This window comes from Microtus oregoni, unplaced genomic scaffold (assembly GCF_018167655.1).
Source record: "Microtus oregoni isolate MIOR12 unplaced genomic scaffold, Mior012 000015F_ref0000493, whole genome shotgun sequence".
NCBI classification, from domain to species: Eukaryota; Metazoa; Chordata; class Mammalia; order Rodentia; family Cricetidae; genus Microtus; species Microtus oregoni.
In genome coordinates this window covers 24,355,424-24,376,992 of record NW_024543074.1, presented here as the reverse complement: position 1 = coordinate 24,376,992, position 21,569 = coordinate 24,355,424, and the positions used below count along the sequence as shown (strand labels likewise).

General features: G+C 49.5%; 1 protein-coding gene across 5 annotated transcripts in view; it reads right to left on the bottom strand.

Moving 5' to 3' along the window:
* Rap1gap2 (RAP1 GTPase activating protein 2) overlaps positions 1 to 21,569 on the bottom strand; it is a 227,824-nt gene that overhangs the window by 154,019 nt on the left and 52,236 nt on the right. The window contains exon 1 of one of the 5 annotated variants that reach the window (XM_041665623.1): positions 16,183 to 16,326. The exons of the other annotated variants lie outside the window; for them this stretch is intronic. Within the exon in view, the coding sequence (XP_041521557.1) occupies positions 16,183 to 16,199 (17 nt within the window). The 5' untranslated portion in view covers positions 16,200 to 16,326. Of the gene's footprint in view, positions 1 to 16,182; positions 16,327 to 21,569 lie in introns of those variants that run through there. 5 annotated transcript variants of the gene reach the window in all.

Sequence of the window (21,569 nt, the reverse complement as noted above, 5' to 3'; positions counted from 1 at the left end):
AGGAGAAACTCCAAGAGTTCAAAGACAACCGGGTAAATATACAACAAATACAGACCAGTGACTCCTCTGGGGAAGGGATGACACACCTGGCCATGAAGGCCATAGGACACCTTGCTTCTAGAGTCTTGATTCTTCTTTAGGGAAACGGAGGGGTTTTGGGGGAGGATCTAGATAGGCTGCACATTCTCATCTGAGCTCATGGCTTCAAGCCATCCTCAGCTCCCAAAGACCACTTCTTTGTCTCGCTTTTCCTGCCTGCGAGGCCATATCTGACGTAGCACCGTTTGCATCTTGCATGACTGCCTACACGGACACATTTTTCTACAACTTCCATAATGTCAAGTTGAATTTCTTAAAAGCATTCTCAAGTCTCGGGGGAGGGATGACTCCATGGTAAGGCACTTACTTAGCATGCATGAGACCCCGAGTTCAAACCCCAGCAATGCAAGAAATAATCAGCCTCTAAAAGTAAATTCACTTAAAAGGGAAATACTACACGGCGGTCTCAAAAGCTAGCTGGGGGTGTGGGGGAGGGGCAACTGGGTGTGGGGGAGGGGCAAATGCAACTGTGAGTGAACTGATGTGAGAAAATCCTCAAGCCACCCTCCTGACCAAGATGTAAAACTGTACTGTGTGTAACCACTTCATTGTATGTAGGAAAAGGAGCTAAGAAGAATGTATATTCATATTCCATACCACTATGTGCTGGGGACGGCCTCATAAATGAGCTTAAGAAGGGAGAGGCGGGCTGACCAGACTAAAGTGAGGCCTCCCACCACATCTATCTTTATATCACTTTGGGTTTGAACCATATAAATACATCCCACTGTTCAAAGTAAGTTATAAATAAATAAACAGCCCAGTCAGCATGATGACCGTGTTCTCAATGGCATTGTGGGTATATTTAGCAGTAATCTTAAAGACATAAATCCAAATTCTTTAGGCCAGTTCTTTCACACCCGGCACATGTCCTTGTGGAAATAAGTTCATGTCAAAAGCCCCGCAATGGCTATTGCAGGGGTGTTTCTGGGGGTGAGAAACACAAAGTGGCCAAAATGCTCAATGTTAGAGGGTCAGTTCATTTACCATGGTTGGAGACAGGCTGTGTGAGGCTGCTCCCCACCAGTCCCTCACATACAGTCAAGCCTGATCTCAGGACCAGACAAGGTGGGGCAAGCTGCCATCATTCAGATGAACAGGGTGAGTGACGCCCAGGTGAAACCCACCGACCTGCAGGGTTTCCAGCCACTATCCATGAGGAAGGGTGCACAGCACTCCGAGTTCCAGTTCAGTTCAGAGCGAAGGCCATGTGCCGGCTGGTTTGTATGTCGACTGGGGAGATGGCTTGGTGCACAAGGTGCTTGCATGAAAACCAGGCACAGCAACTTGTTCTGAAAACCCAGCACTGGGGGTTGGGGACAGGCAGATCCTGGGAGGTCTCTGACCAACCAGTGTAGCTTGATCAGCAAGCTCCAGGCCAATGAGAGACTCTGTCTCAACAAACACGACCAAGGACAGACCCTATCTCAGCAAAGAAGACCAACGACAGACCCTGTCTCAACAAAGAAGACCAACGACAGACCCTGTCTCAACAAAGAAGACCAATGACAGACTCCCAAACACCCCAGCACAGGTGAGCATGCCTGAATGTGCTCACATACAGCACACTTGCATGCACACATACACACTAATAATAACAAATTAATTTACACTAGGACCTGAGTTCAATCCCCAGCACCCACACAGAAAGTCGGACGCAGTGGTGCACATTAGGAATCCAGAAGGGAGAGGCAGAAACAGGTGAATCCCAAGAGCTCGCAAGCTAGCCACCTAGCATAACCGGCAAGTTCCAGGTTCCAATGAAAGGCCCTGTCTTTAAAAACATCAAGGTGGGGCCCGGTGTGGTGGTGTGTGCTTTTAATCCCAGCATTCAGGAGGCAGAGGCAGGTGAGTTAGAAGCCAGCATGGTCTACAGAGTGAGTTCCAGGACAGCCATGACTACACAGAGAAACCCTGACTCGAAAAAACAAAAAAGGAAAAACTCAAGGTGGGACTCCCAGCTGTTAAGAGCACTGGCTGCTGAATTCCCAGGTTTGGCTCCCAGCAACACATGCTCCCAAGCAGTCTGTAACTCCAGTTCCAGGGGATCTGATGCCCTCTTCTGGCCTATACAGGCACTGCATGAATGTGGTGCACAGGCATACATGCAGGCAAAACACACATAAAATTCAAAAGTAAATCTTTTTTTTAAAGTTGAGATAGACAGCTCTTCAGTATCAACATCCAAGGTTGACCTCTGGCCTCCACCTAACACACACTTGTGTGCGTGCACGCACACACACACACATAAACCCATACCCCTCTCACACACTAAAGAAAAGAAACTCATAATCAAGAATAATAGGTAGTGAGTGTACTTGGATATCATGAAGAGGGTGAACCTCCTGTTAAGTGTTCTTATCACAATAAAATAAAATGCAGAGGCTTCTCAGCTGAGGATGGGATTACAGCCCAGCCAACACTGTGAAGGCTGAACTGCTGTGAGCCTGCCTAACCCTGCTCAGCAAACATTATAAATGCCCAGGGTCAATCCTTCAGGTCATGGGACTGTGGCTGGCTGCCGTTGCCCAGCACTGTAAAATGAGAATCCCAGGCCACATGCCACTAGTCCACTGGTCTTAACCAAACCACAGTAAATTAGCCTCTTTAACCACCATAGTGCAATTCACAGACCAAAGCCCAGGCCTCCTCAGCCTGCAGCCTGGCTGGCAGCAGGATCTCGCCAGTTTAGTCTCCACTGGAAGTTCATGGGTGATAGAGCATGCACTTAGCATGGGTGAGGTCCTGGGTTCAGTGTTCCCAAAGAAAGAGAGAAAAAAATCAAAGAGCATAGGACAGAGAACCTTTATCTCTGTGGACAGAAATGGCCCCTCACGTTAGTACCCATGTGCCTGCTTGCTGTGCGGGTCTCCCCTTCCAGCACCAGCTCTGGCCGCCCCAGTCAAAGACAAGAACTTGCTGGAGTGCAGGGGGAGAGCTGTGTGTGGCAGCGGGAGGAAGGGAAGTGGGTGTTCTCAGATGGGGAGGGGCCATAGCTCCAGTCAGCCTGAGGCTTTCACAGGGAACTGAAGCCACTGGGAGGAGGACCAGGCACTGGGGGGAGGACCACGCACTGGGGGGGAGGACCAGGCACTGGGGTGAGAACAGTCCCCGTCATCTGAGCGGCACGGGAAAGCAAGTAATTATCTTTGAGATGGAAGCCAGCTGCACCAGGAGCAATGGAGAGAGAGCAGAGAGAGGGTGGGGAGCAGGGTGAAGAAGCAGAGAAGCAAAGACAGATACTGGGGTTGCAAGGAGTATTGCAAACAAGCTCATCTGCCATAGCCAGAACACTCATACTGATCACTTCTCAAAGACGAGTAATATGACAGACAGCTCAGGTCCCTGGTCACAAATCTGACTAGTTCTAGACATCCCCTGCTGGCCACCGAGTGAGCAGGCAGTCCTAGGACAAAGCTGCCACCTTCTGGCAGGAAGGGGAACTGTCCAGCCTGACCACCACCACCAGAGTGGTCTTCTACCTCACCTTGTTCCCATGCCCAGGCCTTTGTAGCCGGGGTTCCCAGGGCCTGGGAGGCCCCTTCCCCGCAGATATTCTCACGCACTGTCCTTTGAGTCTCAACCTCTCAAATATCACTTCTGTGAAGAGGTTGTTGCTGACCACTCCTCTAACTTAACCCCAGGGCTGCCATGGCGACATGCACTCATAACCCCAGCATTTGGAAGGAGAATAGGAGTTCAAGATCATCCTTGAATACATAGCAAGCCTGAGATTTGGCAAGGCAACATGAGGCCCTGCCTATACACACACACACACACACACACACACACACACACACACAAGCATGCACGTGCACGCACACACACACACACACACACACACACAAACAAATAAATAAATTAGAAGCCCCTGCCCCTATCCTCACAAAGCCACTGCTGTTTCCTTCCCACTGGGCATCATCTGGAACCACATGGGCTCTGTCTCTCACCACTAGAAAATACCACAAAGCCTGTCAGAGTGTGATTTGTCTGTTTGGGAAACTATGCTCAATAAACTCGGACCACCAAGTGTTGCTGGGTGTAAGACGTAGCATTCATCCTGCGGAGCCGTCCTGAGCTCAGGGAGCCAACTTCAGACGCCGCGGGGATGAACTGCAGCTCTCACACCCATCACCTTCTATGTCAAGGGTGTTGTATTCCCGTGCACGCTGGCTTGCCTCCACACACACACAGCAAACCTGCTTTGCAAATCCCCCAGTTCCCACAATGCTCCTTCCACACTCTAGGGGGACCCCTCAGACAACTCCCCCTTTACAGAGCACTAGTGTTGCCTCTAGCCCAGGTCATCGTAAGGTTCGGCCCCACCCTCCTCAGCGACACAGCCAGGGTGCCTTTCCCTCCCTAATCCATCCCCAGAGTGCTCAAAGCTACTGTGCCAATTACCAGGGAAACCGGAGGCTGCCCATTCACCCCTCCAGGGTGCCTATCACCTCCTCAGCACCACATCCAGACTCCCTTGAATAGTCTTGCAGATACCCTTCCACATGCTGCCTTGGAAACAGCTTCTCACACTACCTGACCCCTGTCCTGGATGTTCTCTCAGTTTCAAACTCCCAGAGGATTCCCTTTGGGCTGCCCCATGCTGTCTCTCCAGGAGGAAGTTCCCACTTCTCCTGTATCCTTCATGCTTTGATGTGACTGAGACCAGACTGTTTGCCTCTGACTGTGTTTATCTCCTGTATTAGGGCTGGTCCTCAGCAAAGGGCCTTTGTAGCACCTTGTGTGGGTTATCTCACTTCACCCTAAACAGCCCTGCGAGACAAAGACTTCTTCGCCTTCAGGGTGGAGAGGTCAGGGCTCTACCCCCAGGTGACCTCAGCTATGAGTAACAGAGCCAGGATTCAACAAAGGAATCCCAGCTCCTAAAGCTGGGCCCGCTTAAAGTAGGCGCCCAATGAATATTCATGAGATAATGGGCAGCCCACATTCCTCGTCTCTGACCTTGATTTTGACAGCTCCGTCACAGACACAGAACCCTGGTGTGCTGGCTTTCTCAGCTCCAACTCTGACCCAGATAACACAGCCAAGTTTTTTCCGCTCCCTTCCTCCTCCCGAAACCTTGAGCAGAAAATGATCCAGCCAGGACCCGTGGAAGAGATGCTACTGACAAGCCTAAGGTTTTTGTTTTGTTTGGTTGGTTTTCAGGAGAATACAGGTCTACTTAGAGAGCAGCATGGGGAGGCAGGCTGTAAGCTAACAAGAATATTGCTTGCCTCTTTTCTTTTTCTCTTTCTGATCTTTTTTTGAGTCGGGGTCTTATTATGTAGCCCTAGCTGGCCTACTACTCATACTGTAGCCCAGGCTGGCCTTAAACTCATGGCAGCCCAGGCTGGCCTTAGATTTATGGCAACCCTCCTGCCCAGTCTCCTGGGTACTAGGCTCGTAGGCATGTGTCCAGCTCAGAAGCCTGGGTTTGGAAGGGAAGGTGGTGTGGTAAGTTTTAAAAGGAACTAGACAGTAGACAGAGACACCCCTGGAAGATTCTGGGTGTTTCCTTCAGAACCATCAGTGCCTCAGCCCACTTCCCCAGGGTTATCTTCCTCCTTGCTGCTGACTGGTGTGCTATTTCCTCTTCATTTTCACTGTGTCTCCGTTCTGTTTGCTCAAGGTTATCTTGAGCAAGGTTGTCTCTGCCCTCTCCAGCTGCCTCACTAATCACGCGGCCACTCAGAAGTATGGCCGCTGCCATCTCCTTCCACTTAGACTGGGTTTGTGTGAGCTGCACATCCTGCGCCAGGAACACAGAGAAGGGTGTGCAGGCCCAGGTTCCTGAGGGCTAAAGCCCACACCATCTGTATCCCCAGGACCCTTTCCTGCAGATGGTGATGCATACTCAACACTCATGGGGACTGAGAACAGATAGAGAATAACCAAGAAAAAGACAAAGACCGGTTCCTCTCTCTCTCTCTCTCTCTCTCTCTCTCTCTCTCTCACACACACACACACACACACACACAGAGAGAGAGAGAGAGAGAGAGAGAGAGAGAGAGAGAGAGAGAGATATTTTTCAAAGCATATGAGTGTTTGATCATCACGTAGCACATGCCTGGTCCCTAAGGAGTCCAGAAGAGGGTGTTGAGCCCCTGGAGCCGGAGTTCTAGATGGTTGTGAGATACCTAAGGAGGGTGCTGGGAACTGAACCCAGGTCCTCTAGGAGAGCAGCTCTTACTCTAAACTGCTAAACTGTCTCTCCAGTCCAGCAAGATGGTTTTCAAGTGGATTAGAATTCTAACAAATTCCTGAGTTCCCACCATGAGAGTAAAGCCTTGAGGCTTCTTTGGCACGGCCGGGCGGATGCTGTCCCTTCCAGTGAGTTAGCCCTACATCCACAGATGACACAGGACACACCCTCTGTGGACACAACCCTCCTACTCTCTAGACTGGAAATTAGTGGGGTCCCAAGGGCAAGTGGGGGTGTGTCCCTTAGGAACTCTTGGAACTCTGGGCTCCAACCAAGGGTCAGAGGCCAGGTACATGAACCAGGTACACCACCCTGCCTTCTGTCCTCAGAACACTCAAATGTTCTGGACCCAGGATAACTGCTCCCATATATGGCACTATACACATGACCTGGAGATTTTTCACATCCCATGCAAGCTGCAACCATCGCTTTATTTCAGTCCATTTCCCACGTGTCCCTCATCCAGCGTCTGCATCCAGTCTCCTAGGACCAGCAGCCTTGGTATGCACGCCTGCATATGCGCAGTTCAAGTCTGTCCTTCCCACAACAGTGTATCCAAGAGCGACCACACGGGCCTTCCAAGCAAAGGGGGGGGTCGGTAACAGAATACAGAGGCAGAAAACCCACGGAACCCCAGCTCCAGCTTGGGGCAGTCATGAGACCAGGGCAAGTTCATTCTCCCAGAGATGTGGCTTCTTCCATTTTAGGTGAGGGGAACTGGAGATGAAGCTCAGTGGTCAGACGCTTGCCTAGCGTGTGGGAGGTGCTGGGTTCAATTTCTAGAATCAAAAAAAAAAAAAAGAAAGAAAGAAAGAAAAGAAAAAAGAAATAAAGAGAAAAAATATGCCTCATAGTTGGGTGTGATACCGCACCAGTACTCAAGACCTGGGAGAGAGGGGTCACCACAAGTTTAAGGCCAGCCTAAGCTTCAAAGTGAAGCACTGTCTCAAAATTTAAATAATATGGAAGGGGGGGAGAGAAAAAACGGGAAGAATGAGAGAAGCCACAACGTAGGATTAGTGGGGACAGAAGGAAGAAACGGCCTGACTGAGAAGTCACAGCTGGTTTTGTCCAAGTTGTACTGGGAGGTGGCATTAGGAGTGTTTTTGCATATGTGACCTTCCGTGGTCAGGTCTGAATGTATATCCAAGCGTGTGTATTCAGGATATGCCAGGACTCTGACATGTCACACTAAAGTTGTATGCTGGTCAAAGATTGGGACCCTCCTAAGGTGACAGATATCTGAGCCTGTCCCAGGCCCCGGGGGGCTCTGTGAGAGCGCCCCGTTTGGGCCTGCCTCCTTGGCGCCACCTAGTGGCACTGGATTTGTACAGCTCAGATACCGGCCCTTGGAGGAGCCAGGAGGGGACAGGTCAGACTGGATACAAAGTCCGCTGACCTGGGAGGCTGGCCTTCAGTCTCAGCCAGTGTTGTCCAACAGAGCTGTCTGTGCTGGTGGAGGTGTTCTGAAGGGTTTGTGTGTCTAAGTGGGTCCGCCCCTGGGCACCCTCTTCCAGGAAGCAAGGTGCATCTGTTTGTTTGCTTGTTTGTTGTGGGACTAGGGCCTTGCATATTCAAGGCAAGTATTCAAACACTGTTTCAAAAGAAAGAAAGAGAGGGAGGGAGGGAAGGAAGGAATAAGAATATTTACCCTCACTAGTAACTGGCCATAGGAAATAGTCAAAAACACATTACAAAAAAAATAAATTCAAAATCTACACATAATTGTTATAATCAAAATTTGAAACATTAAAATCTAAAAATAAAGCAATGGCTAAATTAATTATGGGACCCCATGATCACAGGGTAAGCAGTATTTTAAATCATCGTGGACTTGTGCATTGTCTGATTTTGGGTTTCGTTTTGTTTGTGTTTTACTTTGGTTTTAAGACCAAGTCTCCACCAGGTTGTGGTGGCACACAACCTTAATCCCAGTGCCCAGGAGGCAGAGGCAGGTGGATCTCTGTGAGTCCCAGGCCAGACTGGTCTACAGAGTAAGTTCCAGGATAGTCAAGGCAACACAGAGACACTTTGCCTTGAAAAAACAAAAAGAAAAAAAAAAAAGACCCAAATCTCATGTAGCCCAGGTTGGCCTCAAATCTACTGTGTAGCAGAGGATGTCCTTGAATCTCTGGTCTTCGTACGCCTACCTTCTGAATTCCCCTGGTTTTATGTGGTGCTAAGGATCAAATCTAGACCTTCACGCATGCTAGGCAAGCACTCTGTTAACTGAACTATTTCTCCAGCCCTAAATCGCTTTTTAAAAGATTACTTAATGTTGAAATGACATTACATAATATTTTTTAAAAGCCTAAAAACATAAGACTATTAGGAAATATCAAAACAGTAATGCGTGGAGGGGGGCATAGCCCAGTGGTTCATCAGTGGCTTTGCAGACTTGACCCCTGGATTTGATCCCCAGCACCATAAGGAAAAAGAATAATGATATTTCGAGTGGTGGGTTATGGGTTATTTTTATTTTTTTTCATTTCAACATTTTTACATATTTTTTAAATCTCCTACAGTGAACATATACTATTTTTATAATCAGGAAAATGTTATTTTTAAAAATGGGGGGGAGGGCTGTACCAGTATGAGAAAAGACTTGTGATCCAGCTTTTAAGTAAGAGAGAGAGAATACAAGAACATGCCCAGGCCTACAGAGGACTCGGAGGAGGCAGATGTTGTGGTCTGATGGGCTGTGGAATTAGCGGCTGGGCTGTGGAATAAGTAAGTAAAATGTGTTCTTGCCAATCAGATTGGAGCTCCCACAACTGTGAGGACATGGGCAGTAGAGGGAATGTGGGTGGTTAAAACCCCTCTCGGGGATCCCTGGCAATACCACACAGACTTGCAGACCCGTGGTTTCACTTCTGGTCCCTGCCATGGAGACCACACAGAAGGTCAGCTGGAGAGAGCTACTGTAGCAAAGTTTGAGGTATCAAAACATGAAAAGAACCAAGCGATCAGCCATGCAGGATACGACAGTGAGCACACAAAATGTACAAACAGGCACTAACTGGAAATTTAAAGAAGACTCTAGCCATGTGGTGGTGGCACAAGCCTTTAATACCAGCGCTCAGAGAGGTGGGTCTCTGTGAGTTTAAGGCTAGCCTCCCTGACTCCACCTTCTTCCTCCCAGCATTCAGTTTAGTTTTCCCACCTACCTCTATTCTGCTAAACCACTGGCTGAGGCAGATTTATTCATTAACCAATAAAAGCAACACATAGACAGAAGGACCACACCACTAACCTAGTCTACAGAGTGAGTTCCAGGACAGCCAGGGCTATACTGAGAAAACCTATAAGAAGGAGGAAGAGGGAGAAGAAAACTACAAGGAGTTCCGAGAGATCCCAGAAGCCCTGAGGGAGGCACACGCTCAGGACTATAATAGCAGCAACCACACACACACGTACACATTTGATGTTTGCTATGTCTCTGCTCTATTCTAAGCGTGGATACGTACAAACTTACTTCATACCCAAAATAACACTTCCAATAGGCTTTGTGCTTTCCAAGTGAGGAAACTGAGGCACAGAATAATTAAATAACCTGTCCAAGGGCTTAGGGATGATAAGAGGCAGGGTCTAACTCTGAACCCAGATAGCAGGACAGGCATGGCATCATGTCAAAAATTCAAAACAATGTACATGTCTGAGGGTTTTTTTTGTTTTGTTTTGTTTTTTTGTTTTGAGAGAGGATCTCTCTGTTATGTATCAGTGACTATCCTGGAACTCGCTAGTAGACCAGGCTGGCCTCAAACTCACAGAGATCCACCTGTCTCTGCCTCCGGAGTGCTGGGATTAAAGGTGTGCATCACTAAACCCGGCACATGTGTGAATTTTAGTACAGTTGTCCTCAAAGGGCAGGATCCACTCCCACAGATACCGAGATCCAGGTTGCTGAAGTTTCTTATACAAAATGGGCTAGTACGCACATAGACCCCACACACATCCTCCTGTACAAAGCCTGTCTTCTCTGGATTACTTATGGCCCCTGACACACTGCAGTGCTGTACAAATAAATGTTATGCTGTGTTTCCAGGGAATAATACCAAGCAGAGGGGCCTGCACCTGTGCAGGACAAGTGTGGATAGAGATATATGTATCGCTTGGCGTGATGGTGCATGTCTTTAATCCCAGCACTCAGGAGACAGAAGCAGGTGGATCTCTATTAATGCAAGGCCAGTCTTGCCTACATAGTGAGTTCCAGATCATCCAGGGCTACATGGTGAGACTCTGTCCAAAAATATGTGTATTTTCAATCCAAGGTTTGTCGAATCTGTGGATATGAAACCCAAGAACACAGCAAGGTCAGCTACAGGCACAAAACCACAGACTACTCCTAGATAATTGTGTGGAGCTGGAGAGATGGCCCAGTCTGTAAAGTGGTTGCCAAACAAGGATGAGGACTTGAGTTCAATCCCCAGCCCCGATATAAAACAAAAAAAGAAAGAAAAAAAGCAGGCACTGGAGTGCACACATGTAATCCCAGTACTGAGGAGGAATGGACGGAGGGCCCCTGGGGTTCACTGACTGCCAATCTAGCAGTTCAATGAAAGACTGTCTTAAAAAAAAGTATAGGAGGGGAGGCAAAGGAAAAAAAACAAGATGAGGAGTCGTTGGGTGGAGAGCAATTGAGACAGACACTAAACATTGACCTCAGGCCTCCATACACACAGGAACACGTACATCTATACCACACAAACACACACAAAATAAATTCTGGCATGTTCTGCAACATGGATGAATCTTGAAGACTCTATATGAAGTGAAATGATCCATACTGGAAAGTGAAAATATCACATGGTTTTACTTGTATGAAACTCATAGTGGCAGGCGGAGGACTGGCAGCCATCAGGGAATGCTAGGGAATGAAGGATTACTGCATAGCTGTTCCAGAGGTGATGGCGTAGTCTGGGGTGACGGCCTGGCCAGTGATGCACGGCAGCACTTAAAGCTGGCTAAAGAGGTATTCCTTTGAGCGAGAGGTGTAGCTCATCGACACACTGCCTTCCTAGAATGAACGCCTGCTCTGATAAACTGTGCATAGTGGCAGAAACCTGTAATACAGCATGCAGGAGGTAGAGACGGGGGGGGGGGGGGGGATTAGAAGATTAAGGTCTTTCTTGGCTACATAGTACTTTTGAGGCCAGGCTGGGCTAGGTGACATTCTGTCAAAAGGAAGAAAAGGAGGGAGAAAGGGAGAGAGGAAGGGAGGGAGGGAGGGAGGGGAGGAAACTCTTCTATAATATGTATTTTGTTAAAATAAAAGGGTTGATGAAAATTAGATAAAATATTAGCTGTCAGCTGAGCGTGTATCTCCATGTTAGAGCATTTGCCTAGCATGCATGAGGCCAAGTTTGATTTCCAGAGCCACATCAAAACAAAACTGTTAGCAATGATCAGTTCTGGGTCTCAAGTGTCCAGAGGTCTGGCATACAATTATCTAAGGGGTGGGGATACGGGGGCAGGAATGACCTGAGTTTAAAGGAGAGAAGGAAGCAAGCTCAGCAGGCAGGGAGGCCCTGGAAGCTGGCTCAGGCTTTCCCATCTCTTCCCTCCTTCTCCTGTTTGCGCTGCACAGTGGTTGCTATGGAAACAAGGGCACCTTGGGCTCCTAGAGCTCAGCCCAGGTGCTGCTAACTCTGGGAATGATACCAGCATGTGAGTAATAGAAAGGCCCCAATCCTCAGGGCTTTGTGTGCACACATCTCTCCCAGCGCCCTCTGTCTGTCTAGCCGCTGGGTCACTAATGTGTGCACCTCTGTCCTCAGCAGGCAGGCTTGAGTAGATGTGCATATCATTCCAGCTTGCCCTTGTGGGTACCCCCGGGATGTTTACAGGCCTGTGGCTACGTCATGTGGTTACATATGTGATCACATAGCCCAAGACTCTTGTATGCCACCAGTAACACTATGACAGGTGGCGTTTGTTGAGCACTGTGTACTCAACACCATGTTCCACACTTCCGCTGAGCTATCTCACTTAAACCTCCCAACGGCACCAATGTGCGGCACTATTAATATCCCTCGGTAAAGAAACTGGGACACAGGAAAGTTGTGTGGTTTACCTAAGTACACCCAGAGCATGTGAGCCTTACCACTGAATCTGCATTGTGGGAACAGCCTTTAGTTTTGTAAAAAAAAGATTGGTTTATTTTAGCTAAACTCTACCCTTTAATCCCAGAATTTGGGGGGCAAAGGCAGGCAGAATCTCTGAGTTTGAGGCCAGCTTGGTCTACAGAGCAAATTCCACGACAGCCAGAACTGTCACACAGAGAAACCCTGTCTTGAAAAAACAAAATGACAAAAACAATTCGATTTGTTTATTTTTATTTTATGTGTATCAGTGTTTCCCTGCATGTATGTATGTGTATGTCTGTGTATCACATACATACATGGAGCCCACAGATGCCAGAAAAGGGCACCAAATCCCCTGAAACTGGAGTCACAGATAAGAGTGAGCTGCCATGTGGGCGCTGAGAATTGAACCCAGGTCCTTTGCAAGAGCATCAAGTGCTCTTAACCACTGAGCCATCTCTCCAGCCCCAAGGGCAACAGCCCTGTGGGCCGCCTGCACCTCCTGTCCGACCGTGGTAACAAACACTAAGGCTTTCTGAACCCCACCCAAGGGTGATAAGGCAGAATCTCCCAGGTGGCACCCAGGAACCTGCATTTTAACCCATCCCCTGGACCGGTCTGCCCTGCCACCAGAGAAAGAAGCCCCTGATTCAACCTACTCTGGTCATGGCAGCATAGGAATGGGGCTGTCTCTCCTGAATCTTGTTCCTAAACCCAGAAACGGGCTTGCGAATGACCACCGGCAGCCCAAGCGCCTGTCTATAACAGGCATCTAAAAGCAGCCATGCACCCAGGCCAAGTCAGCTGCTGTCAGCACACTCCTCCCCGGGGCAGGGCCCCACAAGTCAGTTATGTGGCTTTGTGGCCTGCCAGGCACGGATTTCCGCCCCCTCCACCCTCTCAGAATGAGCTGGGCGTGGGGCGGAGGCTCACACAGTGGTAGCCTGTCTATCCACACATCAGCTGGAGTCAGGGAGGGAACACCACCTGGCCAGGGCTAGGAGCACTACAGAGAGCTACTGGCTCTGACCTCAAGGGATAAGAGAAGGACACAGGCAGAAGCTGTATCAGCCACAGCAGAGGCGGCACTCACTGCTCCCTGGCCAGAGAGATCCTCCCGACTCCAGGATGCCGAGGAAGGGAGCACTGGGTGCCCTAGGAGTGGAGTCTCAGCTAATCCAGGAAAGAAAGGGTAGAGGCATATTTACAAGAAAATAAAAGCAGACGTAAGATAACTAACTTGCCTCAAGTTATCCAGCAGGTAGAGACAGAATTGAAACAGAGACTGACTATCTCCGATGGCCACAAAGCAACCCACTGGTTGGTACCTCCTCTTCTGCACACATTTGAGAAGCTTATGGGTGGCCATGCCCTGGCCTCAAAAGTTCAGTAAAATCTGGAGGGAGTTTTCATTGTCACAGCTGGGAGTGGGTTATTGGCAGTAGGTGGGTAGATGTCAGAGATTCTCCTGGACAGACATCCTACACAGGCCAGGACAGACCCCCCAGACCAACGTAAAGTCAAGCCCCGGACTAGAGTGACAGGCCTACTGGAGTCCACAGGAATCTCTAGCCCCACCGGATCCCCTGGCCACCATCTTGTCTTTTCCTGGAGACGGCGGTTCTCAAACTTCACTGCCACAGAAGTCACTCAAGAGTCCTGAAAAGGTGCAGGGGCCAAGTTCTTCCTGGGTCCTCTGATTTCACTGACATTGATTGTATTGTTAATGTTTTGCTATCCATCCCGCCCCCTGTCACGTGTCCCCACCCCCACCTGTCAGAGAATGGGCCTTGCTTCATAACCCAGGCTAGCCTTAAACTTGAGATCCTCCAGCTTCAGCCTCTGAGTGCTGGGATTACAGGCTTGTATCACCATATCCGGCTGGTGCTCAGAATTCTTTACAGTAACGAGATGCACAGACATCTAGAGACCACAGCCTTGTGAAAAGAAAGCAAGGGTCTTACTATTGGTTGTGGACCTAAGACGGTTGGTGAGCATTCCAATAAGAGAAGTTCCCGCAAACCCCACACAGGCATGCCTACCAGCCCCACCATCAGAGATGGGGGCCAACCCACAACAGCTCCTGGGGACAAGCCCATGTGGGGTCAGCACTAACACAGTCTGCACGCATATTTGCGTCTGACTCCCCAGAGCAGGACAGTCAGAGTGAGATGAAAACTTAGTCACACTGGCAGACACAGGGGATTAACTCCGAACTTCCATCACTGTCTGGGCAAGAGATAATGGGCCTGAACTAGGAGGCAGGAGGACCAGCCCTACATGAGTCAGAGGTTTCTCAGCCCAGAGAGAGAGGAAGCATTAGATATGAAAGAGAGAAAAGGTTAATTGGGAGGGAGCCAGTCTGGGAACAGAGCCGGAAATGATGAGGCAGCCAGTAAGGGGGCAAGAGCTGTGAAGGGCAAAGGGGACCTGAGGACAGCCACAGAGACGCGAGAGAAGGGAGTAGGGAACAGCACATCAAGGCCAAGGTCACCCACAGGCAACCCCAGCCCTGTCCAGCTGCTTTCTTAGCTCTTATGTTAGTTGTCAAGACTGCCCAAACTCCAGATTTCCAAAGAGGCTTTTAAGCAGCTCCTGTAACAGTAAGGTGAGCAAGGCCTGTAACCTCATCCTCTCCAGAGGCAAAGGGATCGCAAGTTCAAGGCCAGCCTTGGCAACTTAGTAAGCTCCTGCCTCATATCTGTGGAGGCTCATGCAGGCCATCTAGAAAACTTCAAACAAAGCCGGGCGGTGGTGGTGCATGTCATTAATCCCAGCACATGGGAGGCAGATGCAGGCGGATCTCTGTGAGTTGGAGACCAGCCTGATCTACAGAGCTAGTTACGAGACAGGCTCCAAAGCCACGCAGAGAAACCCTGTCTCAAAAAAACGAAAGGAAGGAAGAAAGGAAGGAAGGAAGAAAAACTTCAAACAAACAAACAAAACCCAGGCCAGGCCCTGAGAAACCCTGTGCAGTGAAGGTTCCAGGATGCTCAGCCAGGAGAGGGTAAGAATTAAGCACAAGGGGAGACTTCCAAGCACTGGGAAGCCCCCAGAAGAACAACAGGGGATTAGCTTTGTTGAGGAGGAGGAGGGATATGACTGGGTTATGCAATAGCAGTTTCAGAGATTCAAAATGAAAATGATGAACAGCAGTGAGCAAGCAGAACTATATTCCAATAAACAAGGCACCCGTGAAAGTTAGTGAGCTCCTCGACATTGGAGACAACCAAGCTTAAGCAAAAGGACAAGCTTCAGAGACAGGGCGAATTCGTGGCTGGTCTGTCTTGTTTGCTCCAAGCCCTCAGTCTCCAGGACCCTGCAGATTCAGGGTCTCTCCTCATGGCTTCCTTCTCTTCCCAGGACTCCGGGAATGATACTGTGGAGTTGGCCTCCCAGGGAGGCCCAGATAGTCCAGACAAACCACAAATGTCCACCACCTCCTTCCTGCTCTTCCCATCAGGCCTGGCAGAGCTGAGGGCCTGGGAGACCTGTCAAGAACTCCAAGCAGCATAGCACAAGGCCTCCAGGAGTAAGCAGGGTAAAGGAGGGCACAGGAAGAGTCAAGCCCAGACTGCAGGCCACAGGCATCCCACCTCCCTCACTAACACAGTTAGCTATGCCCATTCCGCTCCATGGCTCCACTAGCTACGCCAAAGCGCCCTCACGGGATCCAAGGATAAGGTGAGCCTTTCTTTGCCGTCCCACACCTACCTCAGAGCTCCGGTCCCCAGAACCTTATGAGACGCACCCACCCTGGTCAAACCCAAAAGCCCACACATCAGGACATGGACTCACCAGAGCTTCCTGGGCATTGATGGGAACTGGTCAGGATGAGACTAAAGTGCACAGGTCCCTGGAGTTTGCACAACTTGCCACCTAGCAGATGGAACCTCCAGGTACATCCCCAGTGCCTGGCAATGAAGTCAGGATGCAGCCCAAACACTAACTAAGCACCCGCCTGCCTTGCTTCTCCTGGTAGCCACTCACACCGCCCCAGACTCAGATCCCAAAACAGACATGTTCATGGTTACCATAGGAACTCGCTAAAGCCAAAAAAGGCACCACACAGGCACCCACATAGGCCCTCTAAGCTTGTGTCCACTCACATGGGTAAACAAACATACACACACACACACACACACACACACACACACACACCAGCATTATCCAGGCTTGGGCTCATTCTGAAGAAATCAGCATCCCAGGATCTGACACTGGGCATAGAAACAGACACGCTCCCCTATGGTTCACTGCAAGCTCAGGACACCAGCTTCCAGGCACAAGGAGCTCACCTGGAGCTCACCCACTGAAGGTACACCAAGAGCTGAGCTAGGTTGCGGGGCAGAGCAAAGATAACCCCATTGTGCCTAGGGACAGAAAGAGGGCACCGCCCTTTGCCTCGCTGACACACCAGCTCCCCAGCCCTCCACACTCTGCTTCTCTATTCCCTCCTACTAGCTGGCACATATAAGTCCCAGGATCCCAAACAACACAGGATAAAGAGTAGAAAGAGAAGAGGTTTTACAGTCACAGCCCTATTGCCTCCCTGAAACTGAGCCAATTCCTGAGTTCCCCATCTCCACAAAGAGAGCCCACATCCACCCAGCGCTCACGCTCTCTAGTCCTACCACCCCACTTGGCCTGTGGCCCATGAAGTATCTGAACCTAGCCACTCTCACACCTTCTGAAACCCCTCTCCTTCTGCCCAGCCCTCCCACAGCCCAGCCGCACTCCTACAGGCAGCCCAACCCGTCCCTTCGGGCCTGTCTCCTGTCTGGCAAGAACATCAGCTCCCAGTCCTCCCACCCAGGCCGCTCACACCTTGGTGCCTTCACGACACAGTGATGCAGCACCAAGCCACTCTTCCCCCCGCTGGACCACTGACCTCACACACCCTTAGAGACACCCTAGGCTAGCCACAGGTCTCCAGAAGCGGAAGGCAAGTGGCAACCCTTGCTACATCCCATGGCAACTGTGTGCACCTTCCCTGTGGGGCTGAAAGCTACCAAGAGCAGACTGCGTTCCCATCCCTGTTCCCGTCCTCTCACCATCCCTAGTGTGGCAGTGGATTTGGCATGTAGGTGCCCAATAGACGTTGGTTGAACTGATTCAATCTTCTCCCCACAAAGCATCGCGCTCCCCATGTCTCTGACAACAAGTCCAAAAAGCTCAGCAGATGTTCTAGGTGTGTAGGACTGGAGCTAGTAAGAGTCGACTGTAGAAAGTTCTAGATCATCTTTGTTTTGACCTAAAGACTCTTGCGATCCACAATAAATAAAGCTCATTTATGAACTGCTCATCATGGCCCTTGAACAATGAAGAGAGCTATTAAGTAGGCATCAGCTGTCGACTACAAAGAAATGGGATCTCTGGGAAGGCTGAAATACACACTGGTACCCAGACAATTGAGCCCTGACTCCACTAGCTCTTCCCTCTGATGAGATCATGACTGGCTGGCACCAAGAAAGCAGATGTCTGCAGAGATAATCACCTAAATTGTACATTGCTCTTGTAGCCTGGCAGAGGAAGACTTTGTGGGAGAAAAAAAAAAAAGCTGAGTACAATGGTACACATCTTTAATCCCAGCACTCAGGAGGCAGAGACAGGCAGATCTGTGATCTCAAGCCAGTCTGATCCATAGAGGGCTACATGGTGAGACTCTGTCTCCAAAGAAAAGCGGGGGGTAGGGGGGCTGGTGAGGGGCTGTGACAAAGCAAGACATGGCACTTCCTAGAGGTGGTGTGCCCTGTCCTACACAGTGTCTATAGTGGCTGCTCTCAGGGGTCCTGGTGGCCAGGTGAAGCTGTATTGACACATGGCTGTTCCCACTTGTGTGACCACCTTGTTTCTGATTGAACCCTTAGCTGCTTAAATCATCAACTCAGAATAGCAATGGCTGCCTATGGCCAAGGCACAGCACACTCAACCCAAGACAGGCCTCTCCTTCTCTCCCTTGAGGAAGAAATCCAAGGATAAATTTGCACTTGGCCCCCTCAGTGATCTCTGCCAGTCAGAGATGTCGCTTCTAAAGGCCAAGAATGGACCATCAATTATACAGGTGGGCTCTCTTTTTTTAAAGATTAATTTATCTTTATTCTATGTAAAAATATGTGTTGCCTTCATGTGTATATGTACATTCTGTGTGTCTGGGACTTGAGGAGGCCAAGAGAGCATTGGATGCTCTGGAACTGCAGTTAGGATGACCGTGAGTCACCTGTGGGGGCTGGGAACTAAATTAGGGTCTCGTGAAAGAACAGCCTATGCCACTAGCTGTCGGGCCATCTCTCCAGCCCCCAGTCAGGCTCTTTATCCTACCAGGTAAGAGACTCAGATTTGGGCACTTGGGCATGACATTTCCCAGCAGGGGAGATGATCTTCCCTGAGCCATGCTCATGTGCATTTGCTCCCTGTGACTGTCCCTAGGCACAACAGTCATCTCAGGTGACTCAAGCCATGCATCAGACAGATAGACACACACACAGGATTGAGGGGCCCCTTCTTGGGACTTTCTCTGGGGAGACTGGGCTGACTGTCCTAAGCCAGCTCCCAGGGCAGGCCAAAGATGGGGGACTCCTACATGCTAACCACCTTACCTGTATCCATCCTCCTACTTCTGTCTCCTCCTCCACCTGCATCCCTCCACCTGCCTCTGCCTCCCCTCCAACCTGCATCCCTCCTCCTGTCTCTGCCTCCCCTCCCACCTGCATCCCTCCACCTGTCTCTGCCTACCCTCCCACCTGCATCCCTCCACCTGCTTCTGCTTCCCCTTCACATGCATCCCTTCACCTGTCTCTGCCTACCCTCCGACCTGCATCCCTTCACCTGCATCTACTTCCCCTCCACCTGCCTCTGCCTCCCCTCTACCTGCATCCCTCCACCTGTCTCTGCCTACCCTCCCACCTGCATCCCTCCACCTGCCTCTGCCCCTCCACCAGGATCCCTCCACCTGCCTTTGTCTTTTATTTCCATCTTGGATCCTATTTCCTTGTGTAAGCATATGATCCACAATTTCATCATTCACTGAACCTATTCTAAGAACCTCGTTTTGTGCCTGCCCAATGTCCAGTCTTGGGGATCCAGACATGAAAGGTACAGCCTTTAAAACAAGCATATTTACTTGCTCAGAGGGAAGCATCTACCATCATTTTGGTCCCCTCACTCCCTCCAAAAAACACAAGAAGACATAAGCCAAGACTGGAATGTGGCTTAGTGGTTGATAACTTGTTCTGCATATACAAGGTCCTGGGTTTGATCCCCAGCACTGACAAAAAAGAAAGGGCATAAGACAAGAATAAGGCTAGTATGTTAACGCTAGAAAGGATTAGAATGTTCAGGTAGAGAGGAGCAGGCCATTCTCTGATCCAGCTCTCCCATTTTACATACCTAGACAAGATAGTAACTTGCCCATTTGTTAGCCTGGGTTTAGAACCTGGGCCTGCCAACACACAATTCAAGCCTGTTTCTCCTGCATGGTATTGCTACCAACCCATCTCTGTGTTCCTGTGTGGCCCCATGTTCCTTGCATCTCCAACTATGGTTAAGTCCTTGCCTCTGGGGGCCCTCCTCATGCAGGCATCATAGCCCCCTCCCAGTCTGGGCATCCAGCAGAGAGGTGGTCACTGGGAGGTCAGTGTTGTGAGGTAGACCTCTGATCAGAAGATAGGGGTTAAGAACACTCAACTCTGCTCTCATGGAACAAAACACAAACCTGGATTCAAACTCTACCTTCATGCCTTTCTGATGACCTTGAACAAGATTCACAAGCTCTCCATGTGTCTATCTTCCTGTCTCTCAAATGCCAAAAGCAATGGTCCCTTCTCCACATGGTGGCTGCAGAGCCTCTGGACAGCAGGTGATAAAATCTCAGTGTTCAGTGCTGATGGGACAGAATTACAAGCCTCAGGGACACCTCCAGGACCATCCTTGTGTCAATGACACCAGGTCCCTGGGGAATGAGCAGAGGAAATCAAGACCACAGGCCACAGGCCAGGAGTGCCTGCTGCCTGCCAGAGAACTGACTGCAGGAGGAAAGATGCTTCAATAGCAGAGACAGAAGCAGAAAGTCTTAGACCCTGGAGGAACCCCTGCAGTGTGAATTGGGCTGCTCAACTGACCAGCCAGTCAGCAGAACCACAGTCTAAAGCACATCTTCAGTCCAATAGGACCTATGTTGCCAACTATAAGAAAAGAACGATAAGACCAGATGAGTTTAGTCCCAAGGCAAATAGGAACTAGATGTGACCTCTTATGGTGTCTTCTTGCCTTTCTTCTCTAAGAACAAACTAGCGCACACCTAGAGAAGTAGCCATCTCTCATCCAAACTGTTTGGACCTTGGCCATACACTGACAAGGGCTGGGCTAATTAGATTCTCTTTTGAAGATGCATTATTGATAAAGCGGAGCATGTAGCAAAGGCCTATAATCCCAGAACATGGGAGGTAAAGGCAAGAGGATCAGGGGTTCAAGGTCCGTTCTGACTACGAAGGGAGCTTGAGGTCAGACTGAACTGCATGAGACCCTGTCTCAAAACGAAAACAAAAGTTAGCTTTATTGAGGCAAATCAATGTTTCTCAGGACAGTCACAAACTGTGTCACCGCCACCACTACCATCATCATACTATCCATTCACAGTCCAGAAGCCTATTATCTTTCAAATTTCACTCCTCTCCCAGCAGATCCCCAAGTCCTCAGAAACCATTAACTAAATCAGTTTCTAGGGGCTTGCCTGTTCAAGACATATCATGTAAGTAGAAGGGTGTAAGAGGTGGTTTTCAGGGTCTGACTCCTTTTATGTAACTTGCTCTTATTCCATAATATTCCATTTATAGATATACCACCTTTTGCCTAATCACCTGCTGGGAGACATTTGGGTGTTTTACACTTGGAGTTATCATTATCAATGCTGCCAAGAACATTAGTGTGAAAACTCAAGACCAAATGGATCAAAGACCTCAACATAAAGCCAGCCACACTGAACCTTATAGAAGAGAAAGTGGGAAGTATACTTGAACACACTGGCACAGGATACCACTTCCTAAATAGAACCCCAGCAGCACAGACACTGAGAGAAACAATTAATAAATGGGACCTCCTGAAACTGAAAAGCTTCTGTAAAGCAAAGGACATGGTCAACAAGACTAAACAGCAGCCTACAGAATGGGAAAAGATCTTCACTAACCCCA